This window comes from Vicia villosa, linkage group LG2 (genome assembly GCF_029867415.1).
Source record: "Vicia villosa cultivar HV-30 ecotype Madison, WI linkage group LG2, Vvil1.0, whole genome shotgun sequence".
In the NCBI taxonomy this organism is placed as follows: Eukaryota; Viridiplantae; Streptophyta; class Magnoliopsida; order Fabales; family Fabaceae; genus Vicia; species Vicia villosa.
In genome coordinates this window covers 210,997,935-211,012,448 of record NC_081181.1, presented here as the reverse complement: position 1 = coordinate 211,012,448, position 14,514 = coordinate 210,997,935, and the positions used below count along the sequence as shown (strand labels likewise).

The 14,514-nt window shown below is 33.9% G+C and overlaps 1 protein-coding gene across 1 annotated transcript; it reads left to right on the top strand.

The window, feature by feature from the left end:
* Positions 1 to 11,114: 11,114 nt before the first annotated feature.
* On the top strand, positions 11,115 to 11,962 carry LOC131648134 (transcription factor bHLH162-like). Its single transcript, XM_058917916.1, has 3 exons — positions 11,115 to 11,252; positions 11,347 to 11,688; positions 11,763 to 11,962. The coding sequence occupies exons 1-3, from the start codon at positions 11,115 to 11,117 to the stop codon at positions 11,937 to 11,939; spliced, it is 657 nt and encodes a 218-aa protein (XP_058773899.1). The 3' UTR covers positions 11,940 to 11,962.
* Positions 11,963 to 14,514: the final 2,552 nt, after the last annotated feature.

Below are 14,514 nucleotides of genomic sequence, written 5' to 3'. Positions count from 1 at the left end.
TGTTCGGTGGAAGAAGTGAGAGAGGAGGTTTTTGACCATTTTGCGAATAAATTCAAGGAGAGGGATGTGTTTCGGCCGGAGTTAGTTGGAGACCATTTTAAAGTTTTAACCGATGAAAGTAGATTTGCTTTAACTGCCATTTTTTAGGAAAAGGAGATTAAAGAGGCCGTTTGGGATTGCGACAGTGCTAAGAGTCCGGGACCGGACGGGTATTCCATTCTTTTCTTCAAGAAATGTTGGAACTTTATCAAAAATGAAGTGGTGGCGTGTTTTAGGGACTTTCATTCGGGAGCAGTTCTTTCCAAGTCGGTTTCTTCCTCTTTCTTAGCTTTAATTCCTAAATCGGACAACCCGTTATGTTTGGACGATTATCGTCCTATTTGCTTGATCGGTTGTATTCATAAAATCATTTCTAAAGCTTTAGCGGGGAGATTAAAGAAGGTCATAGGAAGCGTTATATCTAAGAATCAAAGCGCTTTTGTTCACGGGAGACAATTAGTGGATGGAGTTTTAGTCGCGAACGAGGTAGTTGATTTTTCTGTAAAAGAGAAGAAGGGTTGCTTACTTTTCAAAGTAGACTTTGAAAAGGCTTATGACAAAGTCAATTGGAATTTTCTTCGTAATATGTTGGTTAGGATGGGTTTTGGTGAGAAGTGGATTCGGTGGATGAATGCGTTGGTGTTTTGTAGTAATATGTCGGTGATGGTGAATGGAAGTCCAACTAAGGAGTTCAAGGTAGAGAAAGGATTAAGACAAGGTGATCTGATTTCTCCGTTCTTGTTTGTGATTGTTACCGAAGCTTTGAGAGCTTTGGTGAATATTGCGGTTTTAAATGGAGACTATGCGGGTGTTTCTTTGAATGGTAGGAGCTTCATAGATGTATTACAATTCGCGGATGACACTTTACTTTTTGGGGATGGTTCTTGGTCTCATATATGGGCCATAAAGTCGGTTCTTAGAGCTTTCGAGATGGTGTCGGGTTTGGGAATTAATTTTCATAAAAGCAAGCTTATCGGTATTAACATATCTTCTAATTTCATGGATGTGGCGACTAGTTTTCTTGGGTGCAGGAGGGAGGATAAGGAGTTTATTTTTTTAGGCTTGCCTATCGGTTGTAATCCTAGAAGACAATCCACTTGGAATCCGTTATTGAACAAAATTAGAAAGAGATTGGCTAGTTGGAAAGGGAAACTCCTTAGTTTTGGGGGAAGACTCACTCTTGTCAAGGCGGTTCTTAGTAGTCTCGCAATTTTCATGTTGTCCTTCTATAAGGCTCCTAAGAAACTTGTTAGAGATATTTGCAAACTCCAAAGCAATTTCCTTTGGGGAGGATCGGAAAGTAAGAGGTGTGTTCATTGGACGAGGTGGGAGGTTGTATGCCTTCCGATGGAGAAGGGAGGGTTGGGTGTAAAACATATCGAGGAATTTAATTTGGCTCTTCTTTGCAAATGGAAGTGGAGGATTATCAATCGGCCGGATTCTCTTTGGTACGGGGTGTTGAAAGCGAGATATGGAGATGTTCGCCTTTGTATGTTACATGGTGGAGAAAATATCAAGGGTAATAAACATGGGTCGGCTTGGTGGGGGGACTTGTTGTCTTTGGAGTCTATCTATCCGTTGGATTTCTTCAATGGTAACTGCATTTGTGAGGTGGGAAATGGATTGGCTTCTTCCTTTTGGCTCTCTAATTGGACGGGTCGGGGAGCGCTTAAGGAGCTTTTCCCGCTTCTGTATTCTGAATCTTTTTTGCAGGTGGTAACTGTAGCTCTCATGGGTGGTTTTAAAGATGGAGCTTGGGAGTGGGGGGACTTTGGGATTCATTCGCTGAAGCGTCAGAATGGAGTTTTGCGGTATCAGCCGGCTGTGGTGGCGGGTCAGAACTCTACCGCGCAGCATTCTGGGACTGTAAATAACTCGTTGCTTGTTGGTGGTGCAGTACCTGTTCAGCGGTTCAGTCCTGAGGCGGATAGCTTCGCCATGGTTGATTGGAGCGACTCGGTTCAGCATACGTCTAATGCTTGTGAGGTGCAGGATTTGGGGAGGAAGTTGTATGCAATTGTCTCTGAGTTTTCATGCAATATTAATAAGAAGGATAGATACAGTTGGCAAGCGGATTCGGAAGGTTTTTTTTATGTAAAAAGCTGCTACAATGTTATTAACGCTAGGAATTTACCATTTGGCCCGGAAGGTGAATTTGATAAAGCGTTTGGCTTAGTTTGGAAGATGGATGTGCCGATGAAGATTCGGGCTTTTGGTTGGAGAGGCTTTTTGGATAGGATTCCGACTAAAGGGGCTCTTGTTAAAAGAGGTATTATTTCTAGTGACATCTCTTCTTCTTCTTGTGTTTTCTGTAAGAATTGTGTCGAATCGGCGGAACATTTGTTCATGTTTTGTCACATAGCGGAGTTAGTGTGGAGGGACATAGCGGATTGGTTTGGTTTTGTCATTCTAAAGGCTAGGAAATTAAAGGAAAGCTTTCTTGATTGGTATTATTTTGGTAGGAAGGTTAAAGTTCGAAAGGGTAAGGAGAATGTGGTTTGGTTGGCGGTTATTTGGACTTTGTGGACGGTTAGGAATGGAATTGTTTTTCGTGGAGACTCGTGGAGTATTTACGACATAGTATGGGGGATTAAAGATTGGTTTGGCGGTGGGCGTATGTGGGAAATTACATTCTTCTCAATTGCAATTTTTACGAGTTTAGTAGGAACCCTCTTTTCTATTTGTCGTAAAGTGGCTGGGTTGTTTATGTGTGTTTCTGTTTTTGTGTTTCTGTAAAGTAGCTGTGCTATTTTTGTGTCTTGGGTTGTCTGCTTGGTTTCTGTATTGTGACTGGTAGTGAGAACTTTGGTTCTCCTCATTAATATATATATCTCTTGCTTTTAAAAAAAAATACATCTATGTCTATCGTTCAAATTAAGATACATATATACCAATTTTATTATTACAATTCACAAAGCCCAAACTAAAAAATTTGAGGCCCCTATAATTTTGAGGCCCTGGGCTGTGGGCCTGCTTGCCCTTACCCAGGGCCGACCCTGGTAAGGCCATGAAACAGAGACAAATATTGGATCTTAAAAGTAGATTAACCATATAGGTAATCTATACACTTTGCCGTTCATTGTCCCAATGATTAAGCTTCCCGTGAGGATGAGGAGGAGGTGGGAGTTGAGGAGGAGGAGATACCCAATGTTCACCCTGAGCACATCGAGGATGATGCGGAGGAGGGCTACACGGGAGAGCCTACATACACATTTGTGTTGATTTACTACCATGACCACGTCGCTCGACGTGTTTGGGAGGAAGAGGTCTTTTTTAATTACACTTAATAATTTAACCGTTTTTATTTAGGTTTTTATTCCACTTTCTCCTAACGGTCTAACTAACAATGTTTTTTGTTTTTGTTGTGACAGGAACGGGCGACCATAAAATTCGTGAACCATGTGCGGAAAATATTTGATCTGTTTAAACCATGGGTCAGTGGTTTAATAACGCTGTAGCTGGAAGCGGACTTGGCGGGTTATGCATGACCATATATAGTACCATCAGCCACGGCAGGGGGATTTTTTCGAACGGTGGCATATGGAGATGTCTTTTTGCCACTTTCAGGTTGGAGAGTTGACGATCACTTTACACGATGTGGCTTGTCTGCTCCACCTGCCGATCAGAGAGAGGTTACTGGACCATTCTCGGATACACAGGGTTGAGGCCATAGAGTGGATGGTGGACTATCTGGGTATGGACTGATCGGTAAAATAGAAAGTGTACTATTTTGCCTCTTGTAATAATACGGAAAATTCCCCGAATGTCGATCTCAGGGACTGCGTAGGAATAATGAGTTCAATGCAAGGTTCAATTAAACAAAAACTTCAATGGGGTTTTGTTTGGTAATTATAACTTAACGTAAAATAGAATAAGCAGTAAATGAAATTGACTTTGTAACAAATATGAGTAACATGCTAGGGATAGTGGATGATTGGCAATGTAACAACTCTGAAATTTCTACCGCAACAACTTATTTTAAATAATCAATTACCGGTTCTTAAGGTTGTTTGATCCTAAGTCCTTAGTGAAAAAACCTTTGATCTTTCATCCTAAACCCTAAGTCCTTAGAGGTTTACAATGAAATCAAGCAATTAAGTTATCAAGAATATCCGGTTACTATAAGGTATTCCTAGTCCTAGGTAATATCTAATATAGCATATTCTCATGAAAGCATTATCAATGGTGGTCCGCCTAAATGATAATCATAGATCAATTCCAATTTGTCCGAAAGGAAAAGCATTAGAAACATCAAGAGAATAAATCAACAATTAAAAACATGATTGTTATTGCAATTGCAAACTCAGAGTCATTACAAAGTTAAATCAGAGCCACCACCCTAGCATTGGGGGGTTTAGCTACTCATAGAATTCAAAGAAAACATAATAATGAATAAAGACATTACAAGAAATTGGAGGAGATTGAATCTTCAATTGCTTCCGTTCATGAAGATCTTCTTCTCTCCCAAGAAATTGGAGCATATTTCGGAGATGCATCTCCGAAACTAGTTAAAGGATATTTTCAGAGATGCATCTCTGAAATATGCTCTAAATATGAAAGAAAAAAATATGTTTTCAAAGATGCATCTCCGAAATAAAAATGTATTTTGGAGTTTTGAGCAGGGATCCTCACCCTTGGAAATCCCTAGTGTCTATAAAGAAATTGTCAACCTAAATATATATAAATATTACCCTCTCATACTAACTATACTATATTTTCGGAAAAAGAAGGATAATAGGACTCGTACGTTTTACATGCGATGATGAGCAGATATTGTTGAATTGAAGTAGAATACTATTTTCTTTTGTTGGAAAATGGTTTAGTCCGGTTCGGGGGAGAACTCCAAAAAAAAAAAAAAAAATTTTGAATTTTCAAAATTAAAGTACTTGAAGCCAAGTTATTAAAAGCCTAGCACTGTGGAGTCACACGCAGCTTGAATTGCATATATGTGAAACTGCGAAAGAATTAATAAGCCGCAAAAACAATACACAAATAATTGATTATTAATTAGTACTCATTAAAAGACAGTCTTGTCGATTATGAAGCAACCAAGAAAAAAAAGAGGGGAACCTTAGTCCAATAAGAATTTGTTTTATTGTCTTTTTCAGTTTAAATTATTTTAATTGTTTTTCAGTCACACATTAAAAAATATCTTTATTAAATTTTTATATTGGGCTCATCTATTCAAAAACAGTCTATTGTCTATTATGAAAGCAGCCAAAAATTTATTTTAGATTTTTTAAATTGTTTTTTCAAACAAATATTAAAAATATCTTTACTAAATTTTTATATTCGGCTCAGGAAAATACTTAGATGAACACAGCTATAACACCTGAATTTACACACAACCTATCATATTTTTTTATTAATTAGATAATAAAACTAAAATTATCTCTCTCCTCCATTATCACAACCACCCTCTTGGCAATTAAATTTTAAATAAATTTAAATTCTCTCTCGTCTTATTGGTTGTTCCTAAATATATGGATTTAGGTTCGTGTCCATGCAAGAATTGCTCGCTGGGTCATCTATGCAAAGACAGTCTATTGACTATTATGAAAGCAACCAAGAAAAACAATAGGGGAATCTCGATACAAGAAGCATTTGTTTTATTGTCTTTTTTATTTTAAAATTTTTAATTGTTTTTTTAAAACAAATATCAAAAAATATCTCGATTAAATTTTTATGTTCGGCTACATATATACAAAACCAAATTATTTATTCATATTTTTGGTATAAATCGAGTATTATTTTTCATAATTGCAAAGACTTGTTAGTGCACAAGGTGATGAGAGAAAGCAAAAGAAGTATTATATTTTCGGTAAATAACTGTAACAAAAATTGTGAAATGATTAAGTTTAAATGACAACTATTACTAGTGTATTTATACACAGAAAACTGGGGTTGCCACGTAGGCCCTAACAAAAGTAAACTTAATAAATAAGCAAACAAAATGAACTAGAACTCCAGAAACTGAACATAATAAGTTTTTGCTTTTGAGCAACACTGCTTCTAAATAATCACCTCAGAAGCTTCTGACTCTATCAACAGCTTCTGAGTATGAAATATTTTCAACACCATCCCTTAATTCATATTCAGCTAACCAAAACTACAACACCAATTTCATCCCTCAAATGGATAAAGTGTTCAGTCTTAACATCCTTCATCAGAACATCTGAAAGTTTCTTCTGGTTGCTACAGTGTGCAACTCCATTCAGAAAAGCAGATTTCTCCTTGAAAACCCATCTGACGCTGATGGTTTTCTTCTCCTTTGGAAGCTCAGTTAACTCCCAAGTCTTGTTTCTTTCTATAGCCTCAAGTTTTTCTGTCATGGCATTCAACCATACTTTCTTCTTAAGAGCTTCTTCAATACACACTTGTTTGAATATTCTTCTGATTCTACAACTGTATCTCCTTCTAAACATTCTTCAGAAGTACGACTACCACAAGAAGCTACACCTTTGTTAACTTTTGGACCTCGTCCAAAACCACTACCTTCAGAAGTACCGCCTTCCAAAGTTGGATTGCCTTAAGAAGTTTTTCCTTTAAGAGTTCCACGTTTCGAATCATGACCACCGTCAGAGGCTAGACTACCTTCAGAAGCTCTGCCTTCAAAAGTTCCACCTTCAATGTCATGATTATCACTAGAAACATGATCATCTCCAAAAGCTTGTCCTTTAGAACCTACGTCTTCAAAGTTTTCCCTTCCATAAACATGATCACCACCAGATTCTGAACCATCTTCAAAATCTGGATAAGAATCAGATTTACCATTTGACTCAAATTCAGAGTCTCTAGAGGATTCTTCAGCTTCTGACTCAGACTCACCTTCGAAACTTTCAAGTTCTGACTCATCTTCAGAAACTTCAGGTTTTGATTTATCTTCAGAAGCAAAATCTTCTTCATATTCTTACTCATCTTCTGATTCTCCTTCAGACTCATAATCACCTTCGGATTCTGACTTGTCTTTAGCTTCAGAGTCATCTTCTAACTTTGACTCATCTTCAGAATCTTCAAAGTCATCTTCTAATTTTAACTCATATAAAAACTCTCCTTCAGAATATTCAGAGTTATCTTCTTTCCCTTAAGAATTAGAAAACGACAATCTCACAGGTTCCTCATCAGATTCATAAGCCATTAATAGCACATGTTCATCATCAGAATCTCCTCTGGCTATTTTAGCTTCTTCTTTGTTTGACCAACATTCTTTAGCAAAGTGGTCAAACCTATTACAATAGTAACACTGAACCATTCTCTTGTCATACTTCTCCTTTCCCTTATGATGTTTCTCCTTATCAGAATAGAAGACTTCTGACTTCTGAGACCTACCATATCTTTTCTGCTTCTGGTCCTTCTAGAAAAAAGAAGCTTTCAGAGCTTGCTTAACCTCCCTCTCAGAGGTTTTTCCAGTCAGACGTAACTCTTGCGCCTCTAGATTGCTTTGCAACTCTTCTATTCTCATGGTGTCCAGATCTTCAAAATGTTCAATTCCTACAACAATGTAATCAAATTGAGGAGTAAGAGACCTCAATACCTTCTCTATAATTGTTTCTTCATAAATGGTTTTTCCATAAGCTTTCATCTCATTAGTGATCAGAATCACTCTGAAGAGGTACTCATAAACCTTCTCATTGTTCTTCATGTTGAGTTTCTCATACTCCTTTCATAGGTACTGAAGCTTCACCTTCTTCACTGATGCGTCACCACTATAACTCCTAACTAGTGTGTCCCATGCAGTCTTCGCTGTCGTTGAATCAACGATTTTCACAAACACGCTCTTATCTACACACTGATGGATGAAGAACAACGCTTTCTGATCTTTCTTCCTTGTTTTTCTCTTTGTTCCTCCGTCGCATCCGCTGCAATCGGAACAGAACCTTCAGCAACATGCTCAAGAACATCTTAAGCACCAAACAACACACGCATTTGAATCATCCACCTATTCCAGTTCTTTCCATCAAGCACCAGAATTTTTGTATTCAAATTACTTCCACTCATTTTAACCTTGTGCAAGTCACTCAGATCTCACCAAACACAATGTTTCTCAATCGTGCAAAATCAGAAAATATGATTATGTTCCAATTTTGTTCAATATTCAACACGAATACAAGAACCGAAATCAATCACACAACGCCTCGCCGTTTCACTCGTGTTTCCCCGAGGATCTGAACCGAAGCTCTAGATACCAATTATTAGTGCACAAGGTGATGAGAGACTGCAAAAGGAATATTATATTCTCTGTAAACTACGACTACCAAAGCTGTGAAATGATTAGGTTTAAATGACAACTACTACTAGTGTATTTATACAAATAAAACTAGGGTTGCCACGTAGGCCCTAACAAAAGGAAACTTAATAGCTAAGTAAACAAAATAAACTAGAACTCCAGAATCTGAACATACTTCTGGGACAGTCACCTCATAAGTTTCTGCTTCTAAGCAACACTGCTTCTAAGTAATCACCTCAGAAGCTTCTGACTCTAACAACAGCTTCTGAATATGAATTACTTCCAATAAAACTAACTTTCAAAATAGAGAGGATAATAATAGACGACAAAATTCTTATTCAAAAACCATCTCAGTATGATAAGCATTTGTTTTATAGTCTTTCTTATTTTAAAAAATTTCAACTATTTTCTAAAACAACTGTTCAAAACCATCTCTATTAAATTAAAAAATAAGGCTGATCCAACACATCTTGAAAGTTAAACCAAAAATTTAAATTAAATATTTTAATATATATGAGGCAGGATCCGTTGATACCGGGTGTAAGTTTAAAAGACTTACACCAAATCTCAACCGTTAAAATAATTGATCAAACGGTTATATTAAATGAAATTAAAAAATAAAAAAAATATGGCATATTCTTTCTCCTAAAAAATAGGCTATTTATAAGACTGTTTGATCGAATGCTATTAACGGTTAAGATTTGGTGTAAATCTTTTAGACTTACACCTAATGTCAATGGATTATGCCTCATATATATAGTCAAGATCAAATGACATCAAGGTGTCAAATTTAGTAACATGACACATTCGATAACTCTTCACTCCATGCTCGAATAAAATTTCACACCTATAAAATTTCACATCAATTAAAAATCATTTGACATCAATTAAAAATCATTTGACATCAATTAAAAATCATTTGATATGTTAAAGAGAATGATAAAAATTAACAGTTTTCATGAAGTTTTGTAAGACGTTAGTTTTTATTATCATGCATGATATTCACTTTTTTGCTCTTTCATATGTAAATGTTTAACGATGTAACCTCTTCCCCCATTAAGGACTTTGTTGATCTTCGTAAGCGGTGGGCGTATATCCACAATCTGTTTAAAGGTCATGCTATTTGATTTATTGAGATGTGCTAATGACTAATTTTCTATATATTATGATGTGAATACTACTTTTGACTTAAACATATTGTGTTTGATGTAAATATTAATTTTGGCTTTTGATGCACAATGTTAGCTGTTTTTTATGCTCTTTATGCATGGTTAACTAAAATACGAGTTGTTGTAAATTCTCTGATAAGGTTATAATAGTTACAGGATAAAAAATGGGAAGAATTTAAAAAGCAGAAAATTGCATATTTAAAATAGAGGAAGTTTTAACAGAGGTTATAAAACCTAACCGGGATTGTATATTGAACGGTGACCAGAATAATATAAATTACAAAATGTTGATGCTGAAAATCGAACCTGAGACCTTTAGTTATATCACAACGATTGGGTTAACGAACTGTTGTGATATGGAATGCACTTTCTAGAATGCAACAACAATTCCATGACCGTGATTGTAAGTACTGCATATATAACCACACGCTACATGACAACGTCTGGTCCCACGTGATTTAATATTTTTTTCCAACCGTTGTTAAATGGATTTTTCGTAGTAGTGTCATGAATTACAATATGCATGCAATTCAAAAAACATTGGATCGTTTAAGTTGTTTTTCAAGAATAATTTAATTTTTCAGATTATTTTCTTAAAAATCTATTTGAATTGTTGTATATGATTAATGAGGGGCAAGGAAAAATAAGCGATCCTATATTTTATAATAAACTCTTATATATACCACAACGATTATGATATATATCTGTGGTAAAATGTAATTTTTTCACCGTTTTGATTTTGGTTGCACTTGGATATCGAACTCACGACCCTACATTTTTGACAACGGTTGTTTAAGTTAATCATTGTGATAGATAGATAGCGCTACATAGTTTCTCACAACGGCCACGCAACATAGTACATACATTCACACATTATCTCATAACGATTGGTCAATCGTTATGATAAGACTTCTCCCACCGTTGTGGTATCACTTTTCTAAATAGTAGTGACTCCCATGAAATTGTCTTCATGATCTCTAACACCAATACTCTGTCTGGCCAGATCCGGTTGCACCATATTCTACCAAGAATTATTAAGGAAAATCAGATCCTGCTGAAGAACATGAAAAAAATTTAATAGAAGAGCAAAGTGAATATAGGGAATATATAATCATTTAAATCAATAATTTATGAAAATCTATAAGAAGAACAAAAAGACAAAGTAATAAAACAATTATACTCGGTTAGTTAGATAGGAAAATATATATATATATATATATATATATATATATATATATATATATATATATATATATATATATATATATATATATATATATATATATATATATATATATATATATATATATATATATATATATATATATGAGAAAAGTTGTCTTGAAGCTCTTTTTAGCATACATTTGTAATAACTGGAAGTGGAAATTGATGGAAATAGGTGTAAAGTGCATGGATAAAACAAATCTAACATGTATGTATGTTACTTTTTCATCAAACAGATATGAATTCGGTTTTAGTATTTAGCGGCAGATTCGATCCATATAGACGTGGACGCAAAAGTTGACAAACTGAGTGCCGAAATTGAGTGAAGACGCGTACAGGTGTGTATGCCTGGCCTTGCTTCTGTAAACTGTTCATTAAATCATATTATGATTATTATATATACATAAACACTTCACTTAACTTTCTCATCACAATCATATCAGAGTTGTTTTCCAATGGATCGCTATCAACAAGCCGGTCAACCTTCTTTTTCAACCAAAGTGGAAAGAAAGGTTGTTGAGAAAAATAGAAGAAATAAGATGAAGATTCTCTTTTCACACCTCAACTCTCTTTGCCCTAACTATAATTCCAAGGTGCTTCATCTCTTCTTGAAAATATTATTCCTAATGTGTTATACTAGTGTTGGATAATACTATATAATTTGGTGTTATTTTTCATTTCATGCAGGAAGCTTTACCATTACCTGATCAACTAGACGATGCTATAAACTACATTAAGAGTTTAGAGACAAATTTGAAGCTGGGGAAGGAGAAGAAAGAAAGATTAATGAGAAACAAGAGATCGCGTAGTGGCTGCTTGAATTCTTCTGGAGGAAATGGAAGCATAAAATCACCAAAAATAGAGATTCATGAAAATGGTTCTTCTCTACAAGTTATTGTAACATGTGGGGTTGATGAACAGTTTATTTTCTATGAAATTATAAGAATACTGCATGAAGAATACGTGGAGGTTATCTCTGCAAATTCTTCATTGGTTGGAGATTCGGTTATTCATGTTGTGCATGCAGAGGTATATATACACATTGATCTATTCTTTAATCTTAGATAAACTTATGACTGATTTGTTTTATTATTTTTGTGTAGAATCCACAATCTTTGTTTCAATTTGGAGCGACCAAAGTAGGCGAGAGATTGAAAAGGTATGTGAATGGATCTGTGGGAGAGGTGCAAATAGTACTGCCTCAATTATGGGATTTTGAAGTTGGAACTGAGAGTTGGGATCTAAATTCTATAGTAAACAAGTGTTTACGAAATTCTTAATGAAGAAGAAGAGATACAGCAAATGCAGTGCAGATACAACAAAACCTTTGAATATATCTTAAAAAAATTGAATTGAAATCGTTTTGAATATATGTATCATGGATGTTGAAAGTTGGCAAGAACTATCTATATTTGCCCTAATTTTTTTATTAGGTGTTTTATTTATCAGTTTAAGTGTCTTCATGTGTATGTTGTAGAGGTACATTGATTTAGTACTTCATGATATCAGTTATATATATCTTCTTTTTTTGCTTGGATTTTTAAATTAAATTAGTACTAATTCTGAATTCTAAAAAAAATCAATGGCTCTTTTATTCTTTGAAAGGCAATCAATCACTCTCGATTTGGATTGATTTATATAATCTTAATTATTTATATAAATATTTATAAGATTATATGATTTATATAATCACATAAAACTCATAATTTGTATGATTTATAAAACTTATAATTTATGTTTACATGTTCTTTAAGATACTTTATAAAAAGAAGGGTTAAATATGTTTTTCGATTCTAAAAAAAAAATAACATTCAATTTTAATCCTTCAAAAATTTTCCTTCAATGAATGGTTCTTTTAAAGTTTTTATGCATGCAGTTTTAGTCCATATTATTTTCTAAAATTTTAATTAAAAACTCTTTAATTATCCTTTAATTTTTAAATTTTTGAACAATTTTTTTTATACATGTTTAAAATACTGTAAAATATTTATTTATCAAACTTTAGAATTTTTTAAACTGAGAAAAATTAAACATGAATTTTTCAAATTTCAAAAAATAATAATAAAAGTTATAAAAATCTTGACTTAAAATTAAATTTTGAGTTTTTCTTTCAAGAAACTTTTTAAAATGTTTTAAATATGTATGTAAAATAATCATTCAAAAATACACATTGATTTAACAGTAGACACTAAAACAATGTGCATAATAATTTCGTAGCGACCAAAATATATCATTTTCTTTTATAAGACCAAAAACAAAATTAGATATTTTATAGTAACCGAAAATATATTTAACTCTAAGAATAATTTATAAATTTTTTTTTAAAAATATTGTATTTCATTTTTTATTATAAAAATAAATTATATAAAATATTTATAATGATCAATATTTATGATTTAAGTTACAAATTAAATTGTCTACCCATGTAACTACATTTTGATGATTGAAAATTGACAAATTCATTCTTGAAATTGAGAAAAAAGAAAAGACCATTTAATCTCTTAAACTAAAGACTGATATTCAATTTTATTAATCATTTTTCAATTTTTCACAATAATTTTAAAGATAATATGTTTAAAGAAAACTTGTGATCAAAAGAATGACCACAAGAAGATATTACCAGCTTGCATGATTAATTTAAAAAAACTGGTTCATGAGAAGAGCATTTTTCATACATCACCACCATGCGAGATTATTGGAGAAAAAAGAGAGGGGGTGACGTGAGTGAGGGCAAATATCAAAACTAACATGGAGAGAGAGTATGGCAAGAAGTTAAGAACAGTAGAACAAGAAGGCTGTCGGGTTACTGGGGTAAATAAAGTCAGAAGATTGACATTGCAACAGAAGACTTTGAAAGGAAGAAGCAGCACCTTTCAACCTATTTTTTCAATGTAAAACCGGATAACTTCTATGACTTTAAGGATGATTTTGTCAAATGTTGATTGTTTGTGAATAGTGAAATAAGGAAAAGTAAAATAACAAAAAATAAAATGTACTTTAGTGTTAAGAATTGAAAAAACTTATTGAGGTTATATTTCATTGATCTTTTCTCATGTATGATCGTGATCAGTAATATGTAATTATAATCACATGTTAATATTACTGTTTATCGCTCTCATCGCAGCTCATGTCTGATTCAACGGCGTGAGATCGATCGTATCATCTAATAAATGATCTATCAACCTATTAACCAATACGATAATCATTAAGCTTCAATTGTTCATACAAATATTAGATCTAAATCTACCTTTAGTGTTTAGTTTATCCAGTAGATGAAAAGTTTAGGTCTAGTAATGACCATTACCTTTTGAATATCAAGTCACACCGTGAAAACATGTTTTAGGTAGGTAATCCAAAACAAAGCATTACGAACAAATAATTTATCAATATTAAAGCATAATAAGAATTACATAGAACACAATTATCACAATCGCTACATGAGCATTAGGACGACTTACATCTAACTCCAATAAAAGAGATATTAACTACACTTACTCATTGTAGCTTTACAGTTAAGCCCTGGATGAAAGACGTTGAAAAACATATGTTGTTGATTTCTCTGACAGTGCTTCCACCCTTAATCTTTCTCTATTTTTCGTCTCCTATTGTGTTTTTGGTATATGAAATTTTGTTTTCCCTCTAAAAAGATGTCAAACATAATGTGCCAGATAATGTGTATGATAAGAAGGATGCAATAACAATTAAAATGTAGATTGTGAGATATTGGATCGAACTCTAGTATTGTCGAAGGGTAGCTTCTTGGTTCGACAGTTCGACAGAGTTAAGCATTAAGTCGAAGGATTGTTCACATGCTGGTGTCGAAGTGTGCATGTTGTAGTCGAAGATGGGTCTAGC

Bases quoted from the DNA above. Each gene is read 5' to 3' on its own strand.
- LOC131648134 (XM_058917916.1), top strand. From the start codon at position 11,115: ATGGATCGCTATCAACAAGCCGGTCAACCTTCTTTTTCAACCAAAGTG. The intron at 11,253-11,346 runs GTGCTTCATCTC...CATTTCATGCAG, and splicing joins GCCCTAACTATAATTCCAAG to GAAGCTTTACCATTACCTGA. The intron at 11,689-11,762 runs GTATATATACAC...ATTTTTGTGTAG, and splicing joins TTCATGTTGTGCATGCAGAG to AATCCACAATCTTTGTTTCA.